Here is a 24,959-nt window from a genome sequence, read left to right on the forward strand (position 1 = left end):
AGGAAAGATATACCCATCTGAATGCAGAGTTCCAAAGAATAGCAAGGAGAGATAAGAAAGCCTTCCTCAGTGATCAATGCAAGGAAATAGAGGAAAACAATACAATGGGAAAGACTAGAGATCTCTTCAAGAAAATTAGAGATACCAAGGGAATATTTCATGCAAAGATGGGCACAGTAAAGGACAGAAATGGTATGGACCTAACAGAAGCAGAAGATATTAAGAAGATGTGGCAAGAACACACAGAAGAACTATACAAAAAAATATCTTCATGACCCAGATAACCACAATGGTGTGATCACTCACCTAGAGCCAGTTGTCCTGGAATGCGAAGTCCAGTGGGCCTTAGGAAGCATCACTATGAACAAAGCTAGGGGAGGTGACGGAATTCCAGTTCAGCTATTTCAAATCCTAAAAGATGATGCTGTGAAAGTGCTGCACTCAATATGCCAGCAAATTTGGAAAACTCAGCAGTGGCCACAGGACTGGAAAAGGTCAGTTTTCATTCCAATCCCAAAGAAAGGCAATGCCAAAGAATGTTCAAACTACCACACAATTTTACTCATCTCACACTCTAGCAAAGTAATCCTCAAAATTCTCCAAGCCAGGCTTCAGCAGTTCATGAACCATGAACTTCTAGATGTTCAAACTGGATTTACATGTTTTTCAATGTTAGCCAAATTAAATTTCCTTTTAGGAAGATAAAGACTATGCATATTGTGATTGCTATGAGGGCACAATCACCATTGTACCAACAATACCCCAACCAGGCATGGCAGACAGTAATTATTAGATAATTATTATTTTTACAAAATGAATGATTTAACAATTGAACAAATCAACCAACCAATGAATGCAATCATATGCTCTGGTTTGGGGGGCAGTCTGAGAAAGGCAGTAACTGTCTCAAGGTATAAGTTGTCAAATGTCATGGCACCCAGCAGAAATCCACACTGATCTTTTTTTTTTTTTTTAATTTTATTTTATTTTTAAACTTTACATAATTGTATTAGTTTTGCCAAATATCAAAATGAATCCGCCACAGGTATACATGTGTTCCCCATCCTGAACTCTCCTCCCTCCTCCCTCCCCATTCCATCCCTCTGGGTCATCCCAGTGCACCAGCCCCAAGCATCCAGTATCGTGCATTGAACCTGGACTGGCAACTCGTTTCATGCATGATATTTTACATGTTTCAATGCCATTCTCCCAAATCTTCCCACCCTCTCCCTCTCTCACAGAGTCCATAAGACTGTTCTATACATCAGTGTCTCTTTTGCTGTCTTGTACACAGGGTTATTGTTACCATCTTTCTAAATTCCATATATATGCGTTAATACACTGTATTGGTGTTTTTCTTTCTGGCTTACTTCACTCTGTATAATAGGCTCCAGTTTCATCCACCTCATTAGAACTGATTCAAATGTATTCTTTTTAATGGCTGAGTAATACTCCATTGTGTATATGTACCACAGCTTTCTTATCCATTCATCTGCTGATGGACATCTAGCTTGCTTCCATGTCCTGGCTATTATAAACAGTGCTGTGATGAACATTGGGGTACACGTGTCTCCTTCCCTTCTGGTTTCCTCAGTGTGTATGCCCAGCAGAGGGATTGCTGGATCATAAGGCAGTTCTATTTCCAGTTTTTTAAGGAATCTCCACACTGTTCTCCATAGTGGCTGTACTAGTTTGCATTCCCACCAACAGTGTAAGAGGGTTCCCTTTTCTCCACACCCTCTCCAGCATTTATTACTTGTAGACATTTGGATCACAGCCATTCTGATCTTTTTTTAACATGCAGATTTCCTTGTTCAGCTCTGGCTACAGAGTGCAGGTGGAACATTAGCAGTGCTGGAAACATTTTCAGTGATAGCAATTTATATAGTTGAGGGGCTGGAGAACTTTACTGAGGGAAATTTTCTAAGAAAGAACTCTTTAGTCTTCAAAAGCAGATACTAACAAGAATGTGAGATTGAAGCATATAAAATCTGAATGTATATAGAGAAAATGAATGTAAATTTGTTTTTTAAAATTCCAGGATGAATAGTCACTCTTTGGAAGTTGAAAAAAATAGTTTAGGTCAAATTAAAGGCACCAGTGCATACTTTACAAAGTAGAGACTGGATGTGAAGCACATGTTTCACTCATAGGGTGTATAGCCTCAAAATATTCATGAGGTTAATAAAGTATTACATGCACTCATGGAATGTAAGAGTTTGCAAGACAATTAAGGGGGGTTTCCAGCATGATCTTTAGCTTTTAAAGTCAGTAAAGAGAGAAAAGTACCAAATAGGGTAAAAATTTGGTGCTATTAATGTCATCTGAAATACTGATTGGACAGTGGGTGGTATTTCATATGTTCCATTGCTGTGTTCTGATGAAAGTGATTAATAATATACACTGTTTTAAAAACATACAAAAGACTGTGAACAGTATGTAAAGAATGAGATAATTAAGGGCTTGTGTGAACGTATCTGTAAATCTGTGGGCCCAGAGTGCTGGAAGTGAGCCACACTAATGGATCACATACCAAAGCCTTGGTATCAACTGCCCCTGCTCTCTTCAGTCATCACCATCAAACTATGCTGTAGAATCCAAACTTCTGGTCTGGGATTATGTGGGAAAATGTCACATGAGTGCATCTGCTGGGGGAGAGGAAGGGATGGAGGAGATGGTGGTGGTGGAGGTTGAGGGCCCTGAGTAATAATACTGTCTCTGAGGAGAGAAGAGATACTTACATGGGAGAAAAACTGTTTAGGGTCTGAAGTCATGATTCACATGTTGTCATTTGGATCCCTTAATCATGTTTACAGTTTAGAAACAACACATTTTGTAGACTCCTCCATGTTAGGAAATGAGAGGGTAACAGGCAGGAAGGCCAGGGGTCTCCAAACAGAGGAAATAGCCTGCAATTGTCAGACATTTTTCTCTTTCCTAAGCGGCAGGAGGAAACAAACTAGCGATATTTTTTCCTTCTCTATACAAATTTAAAAGGAGGTTTCTCTTAAAATACTGTGTTGCCTTAATGACACCTGGCTTCACCTGAAGTTAACTATTCTCAAACCTAGAGATAACTAATGCCTTTTTCTTATGGAAATGTTTGTCTTAAGCTATGCTAATGTACTATGCATTTACCCCAGACTCTGTCTTTAAGTCGGTTCTGCCTCTTGGCTCAGAACCTACTTGACAAACCAGTATGTTATACTCAGATATTATTCCTCTAATCTATGTAAACGAAACTATTTGTATGGTGATCTTCCCTTCTTCAAGATTCAAGTTAATCATTTTATGGCCCAGGATGAACCATTTGGTGCCAAGATTATCCCAAAATGCATCTTATGGGTGAGGGGCCTGGTGCCATTCTGAGTTTTAAGACATTCCTTTCTTTCATTAACAGACTGCTAGTGACTATATAACATCCACCTGAAGACTAGCATGGGGGTACTCTTTCTGCCCCCTTCTGATGCCTATGTCAGAAGCTTTCTCTATCTCCTTTATACTTTAATAAAACCTTATTACACAAAAGCTCTGAGCGATCAAGCCTCGTCTCTGGCCCCGGATTAAATTCTTCTCCTCCGGGGACCAAGAATCCCGGCGTCTTTGCGTGATTCAACAACAACCTTTCAGAAACAAGCTTCAAATCATATTTCAATGTTTCCAAAATCGGTGCTAATCCTTTTCATCAGTGGTACTAAATAAAATTGTTGCTTTGTCAAACTGGGAAATAGTTCAAGTGGCCATGACCTACACATTAGATTAGTTGTTCAATGTAATAACTTGTAAAGCTACATTTTGTAAATGGGACATCAAATCATTGCCTTTCATCTGCTTTTGAAATCTTAATTGCCAAAGGGAATTTTTTTGAGTTAAGTTAATTTTGGAAGTTAAATATAAATAATTTTTCCATATTGTCCATCAACAATTTCAAAAAAAAGCATAACCATATGTTTCTTATACATAAAAACAAAACTACACATTCTCCTATTTTCTTCATATCTCTTCGTGTGCAGTGAAAGATTTATGCATTGGTTTTGTCAGGAATGAAAAATATTTTCTCAAGGTTAAGTTATCCAAGAATATTGGTATATAAATACTAAATAATGTTACCATGGAAGGTTCTAGAATATATTATAAAAATGGTATAAATACTAGAAACTCATCTCATGAGATATATGAATGTGAAGGAGAACTAACTAGATTTTATTCAAGTTATTTTGGTTATTATTATAAACAAGATTTACCTTAAAACAGTGCTATAAATTTCACATTAAACCATTAAAATTACTGTTTTTGCAATACTTTGTAACAAAACTATCCTGGTGTGTTTTGGAAGGTATGAGTTATCTCTAGATTGTGGTCAGTTTCAAATGTATAAAAAGTAGACAGAATATTACAATAAATTCCCATATTCCCATTGTTACCAAACCAAACTTGGGTCCACTTGCCCTCATGCAGTAAAGCCAATCTATTGACTCTGAGTTTTGGTGCAAAGAAATGCAGCATTGACTGCAGGGAACCAAGCAAGGAATTCAGGATAGCTAATGCTCAAAACACCCAAACTCCCTGATGGGTTTCAAAAGCATTTTGAAAGGCACGTTGAGGAAGGGGCATCTCAGGGTATGTGATCGGTTTGTGCATAGTTCTTTGATTGATTGATGGTAAGGTACCAGGGCGATGTCACTGGGGTCAACATTATCAATCCTTAGGCACCAGTAAGTCTGGAGGGAGGTACATGCTCAGATCATCAAGTAGTTAAATTTCTTCCGTTTGGTGGTGGTTAATTTAAAAAAAGAAAAAAAAAACATTATTTTGACCGTACCATGTGGCTTGAGGGATCTTAGTTCTCTGACCAGGTGACCAGGGCTTGAACCTGGGCCCCTGGCAATAAAAGCCCCAAGTCCTAACTACTGGACTGCCAGAGAATTCTCTGGTGATGGTTTTAACATCTGTAAAACAACTCAGGAAATGTACATAAAGGTATTATTATTTAGGTACTTAAGAGAGGAGCTAAGGCAGAGGATATGGGGGAGGAGTCTCTCCTAGAAAGGACCCACAGTGTCAAGCTCAGTTATACCATCTCCCACCTTCAACAGTTACTGACTCCTGGCAATATTTCCTCACCCATTATTACTTTGAAGAAATGCTAAGATATTTTATGCATAAATATTTCAGTGTGCATCTATATAACAGAACTCTTTGTTAAATCAAATAATACCACACTACCTTTAAATGTGCTTTGAAAAGTTTTGTATTTATAACTGGAAAGGCAAAGCAGTTTCAAAGATGAGAACTTTGCTCTCAAAGTGTCTTGCATTGTAGGAGTGAATGTCGCCAAGGGACCATTTCATGTAAATTGGCAGTTATGTGAGCTACAGCTCTGAAGAACAGTGCACTTCAGTCATGAGCTATGCTTTCTCCATCTGACTGGAAAAATAAAACTGCAGAATTACATCCAGCAAATATGGAGGTACTGAAGTGCTTTCTCAAGTCTTATGTTTACTGTGTTAGAAGGGGAAAAAAAAAAAAGCAACTTGTTGTTCCCCTTTGTAATATTAAGAAGGCATCTTGCAATCCTGCTCCAGTCATAAATATAACCTGGGAAGACTGGTTTTTAAAAATTTCATATTTCCAGCCCAGGTACACTAGAGGTTTATAAGAGTGATTCCTAACAGTCTGTGGTTTGTGAAAAAAGTACTGTGAACAAGTCAGTTCTTTATTTTTCTTGAGATGGCCATACTTAAAGTATGATGATCGAAAATGCTATTTCATAATTATTCTTAGGTATTTGACATACTCTATGTAATGTATATGAATATGTTGAGAAAGGAATGTTTCCTGCCATATCAATAAATCAGATATTTTTATATCATATTTTTCAGCCCTTCTATTGAGGTAAATTTTGAGTGGTATCATGCTACTTTATCGCAGGGTGGTACAGTTCAAGTAAAAAAATCACACATGGATATTTTGTAAGGGCAGCATTCATGCTCAACAGTGGTGACCACAGGAAGTGTGTCTCTAGGAAAGCCAGCCCTGCTACACTTAGATTGTCACTGAAGCCCAGGGTGAGCTTGTCAGAAAGAAACTCTGCTATGTCAGCATCCAGGGCCCCCATCTTGCTACCCAGAAGTCTGCTTCAAACAAAATGAAGACCCCTTTATTTCATTCCCTTCCCAATCCCTTTCCCTTCACTATTTCTGGAGATCAACCCCAATCATGATGTTCAGGCCATGTTTTTATGTCTCATCTACTCACAGGCACCCACATTCACTAGGGCCTCACCTTACCCACACCCACCCCATATACCACATTGTTTATTAGGGGAAGGTACATTTTGTATTGTCCAGGGTCCCATGGATCCCCTTCTTCCCTCCCTCTGTGCAGATCTTGAGCGGCCTGTGGACAGGGCATTGGTAGCTCAAGAGACTCCTGGATACCTGTTTTAAAACTTGAAAGGTTAAGGGTTTGCACGCATGTATCTACAAGGGACCTATATTTCTTTAGGAAGCAATTTATTGGAAGAACTGGCAACACTGAAAGAAGGAAAACTTAAGTGAACTTTTTCTGCAAGGGCAATACTGCGGTCTGCATGGCAGGCAGGGTGACCTTGGGCAGTCAGCTGGGACTTGGGGCAAGTCCAGTACAGGCTGTCCTTCTTGTCGCCATCACCCAGGATTAGCTTGTCAAAGACATACTCTGCCAGGCTGCCTTCCAGGGACCCCTTGTTGCTCAGGATGCTGACATGGTCTCCCAGCTCCTTGAACTCCATCTGCTGGTCCTAGTGGCGGGTCTTCAGGAAGTGGCACAGGTGGGCGTCACTGCTGTCAGTGGGCAGCTGGTGCAGGTCGAGCAGGCTCTGGTTGATGCACTTCTCCAGGTGCAGGGTGTCCTGCATGGCCTGAAGACCACTCTCCCACTCTTGGGTCTCGGGATTTCTCATGTCCAGGAAGGAGAAGCTACCCCCACGCAGGTTCTGCAGCAACATCAGGCTCTCCGCCGTCTCGCTGTGCTCCTGGGAGTGTAGCAGGAAGAAGCAGGAGAAGCGCTGCAAGGCCACGTCGTGGTGGTGGTGCAGGGAGCAGGCCCTGGCCAGGCACTGGAAGGAGGCGTGGAGCTCTAGGGCGGCGTAGCTGTTGCACTCGTGGTGGTAGTGCTGGTGCACCTGCGAGGCAACTGCGAACAGCATGGCGGGCGGCGGCAAGACCATCCGGAAGGCGTCTCAGATGAGAGAGGAGCGGCAAGGGCAGCTGCAGGTGCAGACATGCTGGCTGCCTTCTCGGAGCCTTCTCACGGTGACACATGACAGAGGACAGAGGTGGGTTCTGGGCCACAAGGCAGGTGGCTGGGTGTGGGCTCTGGGATGGACAGGAAATGGCAACCATTATGCATGGTGAGTGCCTGAGAAGATTCTGTAGATCAGTGCTTCTCAAACTTTACCTTGCACATGAATCACTAGGGATTCCATTCAAGTACAGATTCTGATTCACTTGGTTTGGGGTCCAGCTAGGAACCTGCCTTTCTAGCAAACTCCCAAATGAAGCCAGTATTCTTGGTGTCAGGGAGCTTACTTTGAGTAGCGAGAATTTAGAGCCCTCGGCATGGAATCCACTGGATGAGCAGATGGAGAGATGAGGAAGGGATGGGACAGTGAGAAGAGAGGACAGGTGTGGATCCTGTTGAGACAAGAAAGATGTGGAAGACGTTCCTCTCTGTCGTGTAGCATCCCTTCCTCTCGACTTGGCAAGTTGTTGAGATTGTTATTCAGTCACTAAGGCATGTCCAACTCTTTGCAACCCCGTGGCCTGCAGCAGGACTAGCTTCCCTGTCCTTCACTATCTCCTGGTGTTTGCTCAAACTCATGTCCATTGAGTCAGTGATGCCATCCAACCATCTCATCCTATGTCATCCCCTTCTCCTCCCGCCTTCAATCGTTCCCAGCATCAGAGTCTTTTCCAATGAGTCGGCTCTTCCCATCAGGTGACCGAAGTATTGGAGCTTCCGCATCAGTCCTTCCAGTGAATATTCAGGACTGATTTCCTTTAGGATTGACTGGTTTGATCTCTTTCCTGTCTAAGCGATTCTCAAGAGTCTTCTCCAACACCACAATATGAAAGCATGAATTCTTTGGCACTCAGCCTTCTTTATGGTTCAACTCTCACATCCATACATGACTACTGCAAAGACCATAGCTTTGACTATACAGACCTGTACAACAGAGCAACCCACATAGCCCTGCATCACATAAGCTGCTTCCTGTACACAGACAGTGGGCAGCACATGTTAATTAGATGAACTGGTTAAGTAGGCCTAGGTTGGTTAAATGAGCTCATGATATATTAGATACCATATAAACTACTTCAGTACCAAAGAAATCTAACTAGAAAGCCTAGGTGGCCTGACCTTTGTGATCTCTCACTTAATCTTCCAGGACTCTGCTTATCTTCTTGTCCAATAGTTAGTTTATCCAGTCCTGTGAGTCCAGCACTCTCAAGAAGATGTTGGCTCCCCTATGTTTATTTTCAGTACTGTTATCTCACCTTGTTACTCAACCACCCTGGGCTTCACTCCCCCAAAACACAGTGAAACCAATCTGCTGGCACAGGTTGCATAAGGGAGAGTACAGCCTTTGTTGCAGGCCAGGCAAGGAGAACCAGCAGCTCATGCTGAGAAGACCCCAGCTCTCCAGCTGCTTTCACCAGAAGGTTTTTTAACAGCAGTGTGAGGCAAAGGGTCTCAGGGTGCATGATCACCTTGTGCTCAATTCTCTGATCTGTTAATGGCTAGGTAACAGGGTGATGTTTTTAGGAATCTCAGTCATGAGCCTTCTGGTTTCAGCAGGTCTGGGTTATACATTCTTGTGGCCAGCATGTAGTTAACTCTTTCTACATGGTGGGGTTTTAGTAACTGCAAGACAAGTCAAGGACATATTTCAGAATATTATATAAAGCCCTTGAGAAGAAACTGAAGGTGTTTTAATGGCTAAACTATTATTTGTTCTTGGCTGAGTGTTTTCATTTGTTTCTGTACATTCTCACTGCTCTGATTAAATTTGCTGTAAGCTTTTTTAGGAATAAGAGGCGGGAGGGGCACACAGGGATCTAACCCCAGAAACGCCCTACAGAGCAGTGTTTGATTTCCACATGAGCTTCAGATTCAGTTTTCTGGCTGCCTGCAAGGCATTTCCACTTTCGAATCTAAAAGGCATCTGAGACTTACATGACATGCCTTCCACATCCTTTTGGTCTCCCTGTTAACGTTCCCAGATTAATTAATAGCAATACTTTCAACTCAGGTGATCAAGTGCAAAACCTGGAATGGAGATTATTTCCCACCATTTCCCATTTTTCTACTCTGTCCCTTAAGCAAATCTTGTCTCCAAAATCCATCTGGAACATGCGAAGATCTCATTTCCTCAGTGACCACTCTATTTCCAGCCACCACTGTCTCTCTGCCCTGCTACCATGTCTCCTAATTTGTCTCCTAGCCTCAACTCACCATCACTCACCTACTTTCTTTAAAGGAGCCGAAATCACTAGCTTAATATTCGGGGAGTCTTATTTTATTTTTTATTCAGAAACAAAAATTTGACCTTAACCTTGACCACATATTTTTCAGCCCTTCTCCTGAGGTAGTTTGAGTTTTCTGGTATGATTACTTTAATGGAAGAAAGGGTACAATGGAAGGGGGGGAAATATGTGTGTATGTGTGAGAGAGAAAGAGAGTTGGACCATAAATTGCCCAGTGCCAAAGAATTGATGCTTTTGAACTGTGGTGCTGGAGAAGACTCTTGACAGTCCCTTGGACTGCAAGAAGATCAAACCAGTCAATCCTAAAGGCAATCAACCCTGAATATTCAGTGGAAAGACTGAACTTGAAGCCCCAATACTTTGGCCACCTGATGTGAAGAGCTGACTCATTAGAAAAGATCCTGATGCTGGGAAAGATTGAAGGCAGGAGAAGAGGGTGGCAGATGATGAGATGGTTAGCATCACCAACTCAATGGACATGAAGTTGAGCAATCTCTGGGAGATAGTGGAGGACAGGGAAATCTGACATGCTGTGGTTCATGGTGTTGCAAAGCTGGACATGACTTACAGACTGAACAACATATATGATGGATGTTTTTAAGGGCAATATGCATGACTAGCATGGTGAGCTAGGATGTTACTCCTGTGTCTATAGGGAAGTCAGCCTATGGCTTAGTTACCAGTATCAGTGTTGTCCAGGGAGACACTGTTAAAGATGGACCATGCCATACCTGTTTAGGACCCCACATGCTACTCAGAAGCAATAGACTTCAATATTTGCATAATCTATTGAGCTCAAGGTTTTCAGGTAAAGTTGAAAACTCCCTTATTTTACTCCCTGTCTAATCTCCTTCACTTCTCACTAAGAGATAACCAGTATTTTGAATGCTGTACTATGGTGTGTGTGTGTGTGTGTGTGTGTGTGTGTGTGTATAATTTTACCACATATAGGTACCCACATTGACTAGGGCCTCAGATGGCCCATCCCACCCTCTCCACCTACTTTGTTCATGGGGGTCCTGTGTTTTCCAGGATCTCAGGAACTCCTTCTCCATCCCTCTGCAGAGATCCTGAGCTATATATGGACCAGACCTGGGTAGCCGAGAAAGATTCCTGGATACTTGTTTTAAAGTTTAAAAGATGAGAGAGCTGCACACAAAAATCAAACAGAGAGACCTTTATTTATTGAGGATCCAAATAACTTTATGTGAAGAACTGGTAAAACTGCAAGAAAAAAACTAGGTGAACTTTTTCTGCAAGGGAAATACTGTGGTCTGCATGGCAGGCAGGGTGACCTTAGCAGTCACCCGGGACTCGGGGGAAAGTCCAGTCCAGGCTCGTTCCTCCTTGTCACTGGTGTCCAGGGTGAGCTTGTCAAAAGCATACTCTGCCAGACCACCTTCTGGCGCCCCCATCTTGCGCACATTGGTGAGATGGTCCCCCAGCTCCTTGATGAACTCGAGCTGCTGGTCCAAGTGGCGCGTCTCCAGGAAGTGGCACAGGTGGGCGTCGCTGCTCTCGGTGGCCAGGTGGTGCAGGTCGAGCAGGCTCTGGCTGACTCTCTTCTCCAGGTGCAGGGCGTCCTGCATGGCTTGGAGGCCACTCTCCGGCTCTTGGGTCTCGGGCATCCTGGTGTCCAGGAAGAAGACGCGGCCTCCACGCTGGTTCTGCAGGAACATCAGGCTCTCGGCCGTCTCGCTGTGCTCCTGGGAGTGGAGCAGGAAGAAGCGGAAGACGTGCTCCAGGGCCATGTCGTGGTGGTGGTGCAGGGAGCAGGCCCTGGCCAGGCACTAGAAGGAGGCGTGGAGCTCCAGGGCGGTGCGACTCTTGGCCACGGCCTCGCACTTGGGACGGTAGTGGTAGCGCGCCTGCCAGGCCGCTGTGGGCAACATGGCGGGCAGCGGCAAGACCATCCGGAAGGTGTCTCGGATGAGGGAGGTGCGGCGGGGGCAGCAGCGGGTGCGGAGGTGCTGGCCGCCTCCTCGGAGCCTTCTCACGGTGACCCATGACGGCGGCAGAGGCGGGCTCTGGGGCCCGGGGCAGGTGGCTGGGTGCAGGCTCTGGGATGGACAGGAAATGGTGGCCGTTAGTGCAGGGTGAGCGCCTGGGCTTTGGGTCCCTTAAGGAAGAGGTCACCAGGTGGGCGGGGCCTGTGGGCGGGGCAAGAGCACTGAGTCCAAGTTCCATCAAAGCCTGGGTGAGGCACGAATGCTTTGGCCTGAGCACCTGATGCTTAAATTTTTGCATTACTAATAATTTGAAAGAACTTTTTCTCGTTGTCAAATTCAGCATCCTCCAACATTTTTGAAACTTGGGACTGGTTTCCTGGAGGACAATTTTTCCCTTGGAGGGAGAGTATGCTTTCAGGATTATTCTAAGGAGAGCACAACCTAGATCCCTCAGGTGCACAGTTCACAGTAGGGTCTGTTCTCTTTTGAGAATCTAATGTCACTACTGTGACAGGAGGTAGCCCCCAGGTGGTAATATGAACAATCGGGAGCGAGTGTCAATACAGGTGAAGCTTTATGTGCCCAACACTCACTTTCTGCCATGTGGAGCTGTTCCCACCAGAGTGTTCGGGAGACCTGCTCTGATTGTTTCCTTCTACATTACGTTTCTGTATTTGAAGGTTTAATGATATTCTCTTCAGTTTTCTGTATTATGTCTGTGAGTTTTCCTCCAGAAATAGTTTGTTTTGTTCATCATGATCTTCTCTTTTACTTCCCTCAATATCTTACAAACCTTTCTCCACTTAAACTTAGGAATAAAGGACTCATTTGATTTGCCTGGCTAATTAGCATGGATCAACTCTAGAGCTGGAATGTCAATTTCATGTACAGTCCCATTTGTATTGGAGGGCAGAGTGTGTCAGTTATTCAGTGACCTTCTCCTTTGGGGAATGCATGGCATGGAGAATTCAGGTAGGCTAAGGACCCTCACTGTCACCCTTTGATACCTAAGTAGCTATGGAGTCATCCACGGTGTGAAACAGCATCTGGGCTGCTGTCTGTAGTGAGGGGTGAAAGGTAACTATGGAATGTGAAACTGATAGATCCAACACCAGGGGAGTTGGCTTGCTCCTTCCCCTGACTGCTTTTAGCCATGCAGGCTAACCGAAGAAAAATGTCCAAAAAGCCTTTGGTTTTTGTATTGCCTCCAGGATGCAGTAGAAAGGGCCCCCACATTTCCAAAAAATAAGCTTGAGCAGGAGCAAAATGTTAAACGTTTACATTGTTCTGTCCTCCAAGAGCGAGGAAAATGGTTACATTCAATTCTCAGGACTGAAGCAAAGCTTTAGATAAATCACAAAAGGGAGAAAGGCAAGAGGGGACACTCCAGCCATTTCTTTGAGTTAGCTCTTATGGAAACTGCACTGCCCTTCTATGTCATATTCCAGACCAGATCTCCAGGATCTGTAATGTTAATATTGATTGATTGATCTATTTATCCATCCATCCAGCTCTCTATGCATCTATCTGCACCAAGTCTTAGTTGCAGCATGTGAGATCTTGGAGTTTTGCTGTGCCATGCAGGATCTTTAGTGACATGCAAACTCTTAGTTGCAGCATGTGGAATCTAGTTCCCTGAGCAAGAGTCGAACCCTGGCTGCCTGCATTGGGAGCTTAGAGTCTTAACCAGTGGACCACAATGGTAGTCCCTAGGATCTGTAATGTTAAACCCATACATTTTGAATTTCTTGTTACGGGTTTGAGTGAATAATTTGTGCTGAAGAATAAGCAAGAATCATAAAAAATGAGTTTTTAGTTTGTGGCTAATTGCTTCTCGGTGTATGATGACATGGATATAAAATATTCTTCTAATTATATAAATGTTGCAAGGGAAATCTGGGGGAAAAAAAAGCATTAGCGGACTATACTTTCCTTGCTCTTTGCCACTGCTGGGCTTATTGGAATTTGAACTCTTTGTATATTGAAAACTGTAAATCTTCATTGGCTTCCCTAGGGGCTTAGTGGTAAAAAAAAAAAACCAAAAAACAAAAAACACCTGCCTGCCAATTCAGAAGACACAGGAAATGTGCAGGTTTGATTCCTGAGTTGGCACTATCCCCTGGGGAAGGAAGGAAATGGCCACCCACTCCAGTATTCTTACCTGGGAAATCCCATGGACAGAGAAGCCTGGTGGGCTACAGAGCATGGGGTCACAAAGAGTTGGACATAATTTAGTGAGTAAACAACAACACATCTTGATAAGTGATGATTTTTGCTTATTTGGATCTCTGGAAAAAGGAAGGCAACATGAAAGAGAAGCACTCTCCAGCTGGAGTTTTAAATACAGGTTTTTAAATTTTTTAAAATTAGTTTTATTGAAATATAGTTGATTTACAATGTTGTGTTAGTTTCAGGTGATGAGCAAGATGATTTATTTATACACATACATATATCCACTCTCTTTTAGATTATTTTCTCATATAGGTTATCACAGAATATTGAGTAGAGTTTCCTGTACTATACAGCAGAGCCTTGTTGGTTATCTATCTTATATAGTATAGTGTGTGTATATTCATCCCAAGCTCCTGATTTATCCCTCTCCCCCACGTTTCCCCTTTGGTAACCATAAGTTTGTTTTTTATATATGTAAGTCTCTTTATGTTTTGTGAATAAGTTCATTTGCACCTTTTTTTTTTTTTAAAAAAGAAAATGACTCTGCATTTGAATGATAACATAGGACATTTATCTTTCTCTGTCTGACTTAAGTATAATAATCTCTAGGTCCATCCTTGTTGCTGCAAATGGCATTATTTTGTTCTTTTTTTTCTGACCGAGTAATATTTCATTGTGGGCTTCCCTGTTGGCTCAGCCTTAAAGAATCAGCCTGCCAATGCAGGAGACATGGGTTTAATCCCTGGGTGAAGATCCCCTGAACAAGGAAATGGCATCCCACTCCAGGATTCATGCCTGGGAAATCCCATGGACAGAGGGGCTTGGCAGGCTGCAGTCCATGGGGTTGCAAAGTTTTACATTAGTTAGTGACTAAACAACAACAGTATTTCATTGTATATATGTACCACATCTTCTTTATCCATTCTTCTGTTGATGGATATATTGTTGCTTCCATGTCCTGATTATTAGGTTGCTTTCATGTCCTGCTTCAATGAACAATGAGGTACATGTGTCCTTTTGGATTTTGGCTTTCTCCAATGCATACCCATGAGTTGGACTGCTGGATCATATGGTAGTTCCTATCTTAAGTTTTTAAGAAACCTCCATACTGTTCTCCATAGTGGCTATACCAATTTTCATTCCCACCAACAGTGTAGGGGGTTTCCCTTCTCTCTACATTCTCTCTAGCATTTATTGTTTGTATATTTTTTGTTGATGGCCATTCTGACCAGTATGAGCTGATACCTCATTGTAGTTTTTGATTTGCATTTATCTGATAATTAGTGATGTTGAGTATCTTTTCCTGTGCTTTGTGCTTTTTGGCCATCTATATGTCTTCTTTGAGGAAATGTCAATTTAGATCTGCTCATTGTTTGATTGTTTGCTTTTTTGACATACAGCTGCATGAGCTGTTGGTAATTTTGGAGATTAGTATCTTGTTGCTCACCTCACTTGAAAATATTTTCCCCCATTCTGTGGGCTGTCTTTTTGTTTTGTTTTGTTTTTGATGGTTTCCTTTGCCCTGTAGAAGCTGTTAAGTTTAATTAGGTCCTATTTGTTTATTTTGATTTTTATTATTCTAAGAAGTGTATCAAAAAAGATATTACTGTAATTTATGTTATAGAGTGTTCTGCCTATGTTTTCCTCTAAGAGTTTTATAGTGCCCAGTCTTACATTTCGGTCTTTGATCCATTTCGAGTTTATTTTTGTGTATGATGTTAGAGAATGTTTTAATGTTTTAATGTATTTCTTTTATATGTAGCTGCGCAGTTTTCCCTAGAACCACATATTGAAGACACTGTCTTTTCTACATTGTATATTTTTGCCTCCTTTGTGGTAGATAAATTAACCATAGGTGTGTGAGTTTAAATGAAGTTTTCAGTTGTTAGTGAGCTCTTATGAAATCAGATGTCTGATCCTTAGAAGGGTGCTGATTTTTCTGCCTCACATGTCTATTTTTCAGTGGGTCAATTTCAGCTGTAAGACTGATAAGGCAAGTGAACTTAGGAAAACTCTACCATTGTAGTCTATAAACAGCCAGGTGCAAAAGCACCCCAATGACAGGGTGTCATCAAATGAGCATGGCTGTGTTCCAATAAAATTGTATTTATGGCTGTTGAAGCTTGAATTTTAGAAAAATTTTTGTATGTCATCCATACTGTTCTTTTAACATTTTCTGATCATTTAAAAATACAAAAGCCATTTTAGCTTGTGTGCTGTACACAAATAGATGATGGGTCAGATTCAGCTTGTAACCCATTGTTTGCTAACCTCTGTTTCAGATAACATGTATACTTTGAAAAACTGTAGAAATGAATTACTACAACTAAATAAAAAATTACAATTGAAAGTGACTGATGAACCTAGTAAAAAATAACAGATGGGACATCATCATGCAACTTAATATACTGCACACAGTTCCAAATCCTTATCTGACTCTCAGTTTATATATAACTGTCAATACCGGTTGCCAGTAGAGAATTTGTTCTCAAATTGAAAAATTATTCAACAAGATTTAAGGCCTACCAAATCAGAAAAAAATATAGTCTAACTCAGTGACCATTTCTATAGGATGAGACACAGATAAATATTGAGATTGCTGTAATTTGTTTGCTAAGGAAGAAATTCATAAGTGTGTTAAATCACTCCATGATAATTGGTTGACATTTGTAACTTATTGAGTTTATATTTTTGAATTTTATATGATTCGATGTTCAATAGTTTCATTTGTGAATTTTATAGAGAATGACTTTATGCTTTTTGTATTTGTTATGACTGAGAAAGAAGTACTACAGTGACAAAAAATTAACTCAAAATGGATCAACAGGCCTAGTGATAAAGTACAAAATTGGAGGTATTCTTACCTCTCCAGACTGGAAAAAATTAGGAGATTCACTCTTATGAAAGCATGTGGAGAGAAACCCAAGGCTGTCTGTGTGCAACAGAGAGAAGATGAAACAAAGGAATGTCACAAGGTTTTCAAATTCTATGCAGGAAACAAGCTACAACTACTCAGATACTAACATATGCTACCCTTTAAGAAAAATGAAGAATAACTTTAAGAGAAGAACTTTGGGCTCAGAACATGGAGCCTTCAGCACAGAGGGGGAAATCTTGACCTGCAAGGAATTCCTCCTAGGCCTGGCAGCCTAATGAAATATCCATACTGGGCTTTGAAATCACTTGGAATCAGTGACCTCTTTGTTCTGATTTTTTCCATTTTGAAATAGGAATGGCTAAAGCTCTTATACTTGATTTGTTCTAGCGTTGTTTATTGGAAAGAGGTAACTTGTTTTCTGGGCTTCCCTGATTGCTCAATGGTAAAGAATCCACCTGCCAATATGGGAGACACAGGTTTGATCCCTGGTCTGGGAAGATCCCCTGGAGAAGGAAATGGCAACCCACTCCAGCATTCTGGCCGGGGAAATCCCATGGACAGAGGAGCCTGGTAGGCTAGAGTCCTGGGTTCCAAAAGAGTCAGACACAGCTAGACAACAACTTGTTTTCTAGTTTTACAGGTATAGAGATGGACAAGTATGTTGTCCTAAGATGGATCATATGCAGAGTCTCACTCTCTGATTTACATAATGCTGATAATTAGGTTTTGGACTTCTAAACTCATTATATGAAATTTTGGACTTGAGTTTACACTGTAAAGGATTAAGATTCAATGGGATGTTGGGATGGATGAATGTATTTCACATGTGACGTAGATGTGACCCTTTGGGGGCCAGAGAGAAGACTGTGGTAAGCTGAAAATTACACTACCAAAAAATAATCTACATATGAATCTCTGAAACCCATGAATGTAATCTTATATGGCAAAACTATAAAAAGACTGTCTTTAGATGTGGTTACTTTTAAGATCTTGAGATGGGAATATTATGCTGGATTATCTAGGTGGGCTCTAAATGCAGTCAGACACAACCACTTAAGAGGGAGATAGAGGTTTCACACTCAGAGAGGAAAATGTAATGGGCAAATAGAACAAAGATTTAAAGATGATGGCCTTAAAGACTGGAGGGATGCAGGCAGAAGCCAAGGAATGCTAGCAGCAAACAGAAAGTGGAAGGAGAAAGGAAGATTCTACCCTGGATCCTCCAGAGGATATATATAGTAGCTGACACCTTGATTTGGGCCTAATGAACATATTTTGGTGCTTCTGGCCTCCAGACCTCTAAGAGAATAAGTATGTGGTTTTTGTTTTATGGCAGGGGTAGGGGGAGTGGTCATCAGTTCAAGGCAATTTGTTACCACAGCCCTGGGAGATTATTTAAAGTAGAAGCAATCCAAATGCCCATCAAATGATGAATGGATATAGAAAGTGTGATATTACCATCTAACAGAATATTATTCATTAATAAAAAGAATAAAGTAATAATGTGTTCTGCCACATGAATGGACCTTGAAAACATGCTAAGTGAAAGAAGCCAAAAAGGAACACATATTGTATGGTTCCATTTATATGAAATGTACAGAATAGACAAATCTATACTACACAGAAAGCAAATTAGTAATTGCCTAGGATTGGGCAGGTAGGGATATTGGGAAATGCTACCTAAGTGGAGTGAAGTTTATTCGGGGGACAATGAAAATATTCTAAAATTTATGATGGATGTATAACTATGAATATACTAAAAGTTCTTGGATATAAATTCAGAGGGTGAATTATGTGGTATATGAATGATGCCATAGTAAATTCATTTTTTCAAAAGAAGGCTCTAAAGTGTGGTGAGAAAAAGGCATGAAATTATATTGAGAAAGACAAGTCCTACTATCTGCAGTGTCAAGCAGGGGACTAAGGAGAGCTGATGGTATAGTTCCAGTGTAAGGGTCAGCAACCTCAGTACCCAGTAGGAGCTAATGTTTCAGTTCAAATCCAAAAGAAAGAAAAATCCCCCCTCATTTAAAGAGGGGTCAGCCTTTTTGTTCTAGTCAGACCTTCAATTGATTGGATGAGGCTCACCCCAGTTAGGGAAGTCAATCTGCTTTATTTATTTATTCTGATTCAAAGGTTAATCTTACCCATAAACACCCTCAGGGACACACTCATAATGATATTTGCCCAAATATCTGGGCATCCCTTGGTCCAGTCAAGTTGACAAATAAAATTTAACGTTATGTAATTTCTTTGTCATAGATACATATTGTAATATTTTCCCATTTGCAATTTGTCTTTTAGTTTTTAATTTTAATCAAGTCCATTTGATCACCTTTTTTCTTTTCACTTGTATGTATTGGATCAATTGTATGTAATGGATCAGTATGTCCATTCCTGCAAAAATATAGTAGCCTTTTTCCAGTAGCCTTGGGAAATGGCTAAGTGGAATGAGGTTTATTTGGGGGACAGTGAAAATATTCCAAAATTTATTATGATACATTTTTTATTGGGATTTTGAGAGATTGCATTGAATCTGTGAACTCTTTGGGGGACTGTTACCATATTTAAAATATTAAATATTTCAGTAAATGAACAAGAGATGTCTTCTCATTCATATTGACCTAGTTTAAATTATTTGAGCAATGTTTGTAGTTTTCACAGTAAAAGTCTTGCACCTTCTTGGTTAAACTTATTCTTGAGTATTTTTTTCTTTCTGATGCTCTTAGTGGAGTTGTTTCCTTAATTTCCTTTTCAGATTATTCATTGATCAGGTATACAGTACAATTTATTTTTGTGTGTTGAAGCTGTGCTCTGCAATTTTCCTGAAAGTATTATAATTTTTTGTTCTTCAGGATTCTCTTTATATAAGGTTGTGTCATCTGTGAATAGAGATAGTTTTACTCCTTCCATTTCAATTAGGATGTCTTTTTCTCCTTGCCTAAATGGTAAGGCTAGAATGTCTGGTTGAATGGAAATGGCAAAAGCAGGCATCCTTTTCTTTTTCCTGACTTTAGAGGGGAAGCTTTTGTTGTTTCACCATTGAATATGGTGTTAGCTTCTAGTTTTTAAAGCTGCCCTTTATCATATTGAGGAAGTTCCCTTCTCTTTATAGCTTGTTGAGTGTTTTAATATTGAAATGGTATTTAATTTTGTCAAATATTTTTGCGTCCATTGAAATGATTGCATGCTTTTTCTCCCAATCATTCTGTTAGTATGATTAGTTGATTTTTGTGTATTGAATCAACCTTGCATTCCTAGGGAAAATTCTACTTGGCCTATAATATAGTATATAATACTGTATATTATACTGAATTATATAATACAGTATATAGTACTTTTAATATACTGCTGCATTCAGTTTGCTAGTACTCTGTTGAGAGTGTTTATATCTGTACTCATAAGGGATATTGTTCTGTAGTTTTCTTTTGATGTCAATATCGGACTTTGGTATCAGTTAATACTGGTCTTATAGATTAAGTTAAGAAGTGTTCCTTTTATTTTTTGGAAGAATTTAGAAAGAATTGGTATTCGTCTTTAAATGTTCAGTAGGATTCATCCTGGACTTTTCTTTGAATCAATAATAAATAGCCTCTCAACAATCTCTTTACTGGTTACTGATCTTTGCAGATTATTTCTTCTTGATTAAATTGTGGTAGTTTGTGTTTCTAGTAATTTGTTTCATCTAGGTTATCCCACATTTGTTGACACAATTGTCCATTGCATTGTGTTAGATACTTTATTTTTTGTAAAATCAGTAGTGATGTCCCCATATTCATCCCAGGTTTTAGTTATTTGTTTCTCCTACTTCTTTAGTTTGTTACTGTTGTTGATATTTTTAAGGAGAGAACTATCAGTTTCATTGATTTGCTTCTTTGTTTTCCCATTCTCTACTTCATATAGCTCCTCTCTAATCTTTATTATTTCCTTCTTTGTGCTAGCTCTTCTAGTTTCTTAAGGTGTAAAGTAATATTTGAAACCTTTATTTTTAAGTTTAGGCTCTTAAGTTATACATTTTCCTCTAAGCAAGGGTTTACATGCATTCTAGTCATTCTTGTAATTAATAACAAGGAGAGACTTATTTCTGCTGTTTTTCTATTTATTTTCTATATATTTTATTTTTGTTCCTTGTTCCCTCTATTGCTAACTTCTTTCATGTTTCATTTTTTGTAGTGAACCATTCTGATTCCCTCTCATTAATTTTCTGTGTATATTTTTATTTACTTTTTAAATGATTACCTTGCAGATTACAATTAATATCTTCAGTGTAGAGCAATGTATTTTGAATTAGTAGTAAATTAGCTTCAACAGTGCACAAAATATGCCACTACACAGTTCCATATTCCCCCCTTTATGTTGCTGTCACAAATTATATATATATTTTGTTCCCATTAGTATACATTTATGACAAACTTTTATGACTTTTTAAATATCCTAGAGGATACAAGGAGTTCTAAGTGAAATATACAATAATAGTGGCTTTTATATTTATTTATGTAGCTACTTTTAACAATATTCTTCATTTCTTCATATGAGTTCTAGTTATTAATAGTATCTATAAATAAATAAAGATATACTCAGCTCCATTAGTAATTAGAGAAATTTTTAAAAAATCACAATAAGGTACTACTTAACACCTAGTAGAATGGCTGTGATTTAAAGTACATAGGCAGTTTTGTGTATTTCCAAAACATTACAGAAATTGGATCCTCACACATTGCTGATGGAAATGAGAAATTATGTGGACATTTTGGGAAACAGATTGGCAGTTTCTTTTTTTTTAATTAATTTATTTTTCAATTGAAGGATAATTGCTTTACAGAATTTTGTGGTTTTTTTTTCTGTCAAATCTCAACATGAATCAGCAATAGGTATGCCTATGTCCCCTCCTTCTTGAACCTCCCTCCCCATCCCACCCCTCTAGGTTGATACAGAGCCCCTGTTTGAGTTCCTTGAGACATACAGCAAATTCCCATTGCCTATCTATTTTACATATGGTAATGTAAGTTTCCATGTGACTCTCTTCATACATCTCATCCTCTCCTCCCCTCTCCCCATGTCCACCAGTCTGTTCTCTATATGTTTCTCCATTGCTGCCTTGCAAATAAATTTATCAATACCATCTTTCTAGACTCCATATATATGCATCAGTATACAATATGTTTTCTTTCTCTTTCTTACTTATTTCACTCAGTATAATAGGCTCTAGGTTCATCCACCTCATTAGAACTAACTCAAATGTGTTCCTTTTTATGGCTGAATAATATTCCATTGTGTATATGTACCACAACGTCTTTATCCATTTATCTGTTGATGGACATCTAGGTTGCTTTCATGTCCTAGCTATTGTAAATAGTGCTACAATGAACATTGGGGTACATGTGTCTTTTTCAATTTTGGTTTCCTCAGGGTATATGCCTAAGAGTGGGATTGCTGTATTATATGGTGGTGTTATTCCTAGTTTTTTAAGGAAACTCCATATGGTCTTCCATTGTGGCTGTATCAATTTACATTCCCACCAACAGTGCAAGAGGGGTTCCTTTTCTCCACACCCTCTCCAGCATTTATTGTTTGTAGACTTTTTGATGATGGCCATTCTGACCAGTGTGAGGTGATATCTCTTTGTAGTTTTGATTTGCATTTCTGTAATAATGAGCTATATTGAGCATCTTTTCATGTGTTTTATCTGTATGTCTTCTTTCGATAAATGTCTGTTTAGGTCTTTTCCCCACTTTTTGATTGTGTTGTTTGTTTTTCTGATATTGAGTTGTATGAGCTGCTTGTATATTATGGAAGTTAATCCTTTGTCAGTTATTTCATTTGCTATTATTTTCTCCCATTCTGAGTGTTGTCTTTTCACCTTGTTTATAGTTTCCTTTGCTATGCAAAAGCTTTTAAGTTTAACTAGGTCTCACTTGTTTACTTTTATTTTTCTTTAGATTGGCAGTTTCTTATGAAGTTACATATAAGTTCACCATATGCCATTGCAATATCAATCCTAAAATATCTTGCCAGGAGAAGTTAAAATATTCTTTTAAATTTGTATGTGAATGTTTGCAGCAGCAATATTCACTAAAGCCTATAAGTAAAAACTCAAGTGTCTTCCAACTGGTGAATGAACAGAAGTAGTATATCCATGGAGTAGAATATTATTTAGCAATAAGAAAGAATGAAGTACCAATATATAAGACAGATAAACCTCAAAAACATTATGCCTAATGAAAGAAAGCAGACAGAAAAGAATGCATATTGCTATGTTTCCATTTATAGTAAATGTCTTAAAAAGCCAGATGTGCAGAGACCAAAAATAGATCATTGTTTGCCAGGGTCTGGGGGTGATATTACAGAGTGACTGTAAAGGTCATGAGGTATTTGGGGTGTGATGAAAATATTCTAAAATTAGTTGTGATGATGGTTGTACAGCTCTGTAAATATATTAAAGTCATTGAATTGGGTGATTTCAGCATCACTATCAAAGTAAGAAACCCTAAGGACCTGTCTCTCCATAGAAACACCCATTGGCTAGAGACAATTGGGAGCCTGGGAACAGTGAAAGAATGAATAATTCACAATAAATCTTTTTATATACTTTGATTTCTGAATCTTATGGATGTATTGCAACTTCTAAACTTAACAGAAAGAAATTCACTCTTCCAGGGAAGAAAAAAAAATACAGATAACTCTTTTAGGAAGCCCAATTTTGACCTAAAAGTAGAGAGAGGCAGCTGAGGAGTAAGAGACCTCGGTGTTTAGTGAGCACCAAGTGTGAAATATGTCATTCAGGGCTGGGAACAACAGAGAGCTTGGACTCAAGGTCTGAACACCTGAAAGAAACATACAAACACCACTTATAAACCTATCATTTAAAAAAAAATAAAACAGGGATAATGCCATTCATCCTACAGGAATATTGCCTAAAGGAAATCACCTATGTAATATTGATTACATAGCTCAAGGAAATGAGATGGCAACAGAGCAGAAAATAGGCAGTTTATTCCCTTCTGAGGCCAGATGATTCTAGCCTCCATTCACCAGGGCTTCTCTTCACTTTGAGCTTGTCAAAGAGGGATTTTGCCAAGCTGGCTTCTGGACCCCTCTTCTTGCTACCCAGAATTAAACATTAACATTTCAAATAAAGTGAAAACCCCCTTCATTTCAACCCTTGCCCAACCCCATCCCTTCATTCTTTCTCCAGATTAACCCCAATTATGATTTTCAGGTCACTTTTTTTTATTATACATTTTATTTTATTTATTTATTTTAGTTGGAGGCTAATTACTTCACAATAACTACCGCACAATTGCACTCATCTCACACGCGAGTAAAGTAATGCTCAAAATTCTCCAAGCCAGGCTTCAGCAATATGTGAACCGTGAACTTCCTGATGTTCAAGCTGGTTTTAGAAAAGGCAGAGGAACCAGAGATCAAATTGCCAACATCCGCTGGATCATGGAAAAAGCAAGAGAGTTCCAGAAAAGCATCTATTTCTGCTTTATTGACTATGCCAAAGCCTTTGACTATGTGGATCACAATAAACTGTGGAAAATTCTGAAAGAGATGGGAATACCAGACCACCTGATCTGCCTCTTGAGAAATTTGTATGCAGGTCAGGAAGCAACAGTTAGAACTGGACATGGAAAAACAGACTGATTCCAAATAGGAAAAGGAGAAAGTCAAGGCTGTATATTGTCACCCTGCTTATTTAACTTATATGCAGAGTACATCATGAGAAATGCTGGACTGGAAGAAACACAAGCTGGAATCAAGATTGCCGGGAGAAATATCAATAACCTCAGATATGCAGATGACACCACCCTTACGGCAGAAAGTGAAGAGGAACTCAAAAGCCTGTTAATGAAAGTGAACGAGGAGAGTGAAAAAGTTGGCTTAAAGCTCAACATTCAGAAAACGAAGATCATGGCATCCGGTCCCATCACTTCATGGGAAATAGATGGGGAAACAGTGGAAACAGTGTCAGACTTTATTTTGGGGGGCTCCAAAATCACTGCAGATGGTGACTGCAGCCATGAAATTAAAAGACGCTTACTCCTTGGAAGGAAAGTTATGACCAACCTCGATAGCATGTTGAAAAGCAGAGACATTACTTTACCAACAAAGGTCCATCTAGTCAAGGCTATGGTTTTTCCAGTGGTCATGTATGGATGTGAGAGTTGGACTGTGAAGAAAGCTGAGCGCCGAAGAATGGATGCTTTTGAACCGTGGTGTTGAAGAAGACTCTTGAGAGTCCCTTGGACTGCAAGGAGATCCAACCAGTCCATTCTGAAGGAGATCAGCCCTGGGATTTCTTTGGAAGGAATGATGCTAAAGCTGAAACTCCAGTACTTTGGCCACCTCATGTGAAGAGTTGAATCATTGGAAAAGACTCTGATGCTGGGAGGGATTGGTGGCAGGAGGAGAAGGGGACGACAG

The 24,959-nt window shown here is 39.8% G+C and overlaps 2 protein-coding genes across 19 annotated transcripts in view; one reads left to right on the forward strand and one right to left on the reverse strand.

Annotated features, from left to right (window-relative positions):
• The window catches only part of PRRG1 (proline rich and Gla domain 1), a 466,522-nt gene that overhangs the window by 196,406 nt on the left and 245,157 nt on the right, over positions 1-24,959 (forward strand). The window lies entirely within an intron of this gene.
• On the reverse strand, positions 10,571-11,281 carry LOC129640139 (ferritin heavy chain-like). The gene has a single exon (XM_055565391.1). It carries the CDS (start codon positions 11,279-11,281, stop codon positions 10,769-10,771), a length of 513 nt encoding a protein of 170 aa, XP_055421366.1. The 3' UTR covers positions 10,571-10,768.

The sequence above is a fragment of the Bubalus kerabau genome, chromosome X (genome assembly GCF_029407905.1).
Source record: "Bubalus kerabau isolate K-KA32 ecotype Philippines breed swamp buffalo chromosome X, PCC_UOA_SB_1v2, whole genome shotgun sequence".
Classification (NCBI taxonomy): domain Eukaryota; kingdom Metazoa; phylum Chordata; class Mammalia; order Artiodactyla; family Bovidae; genus Bubalus; species Bubalus kerabau.

Coding starts and splice junctions, on each gene's coding strand:
- LOC129640139 (XM_055565391.1), bottom strand. CDS start 11,281: ATGGCCCTGGAGCACGTCTTCCGCTTCTTCCTGCTCCACTCCCAGGAG.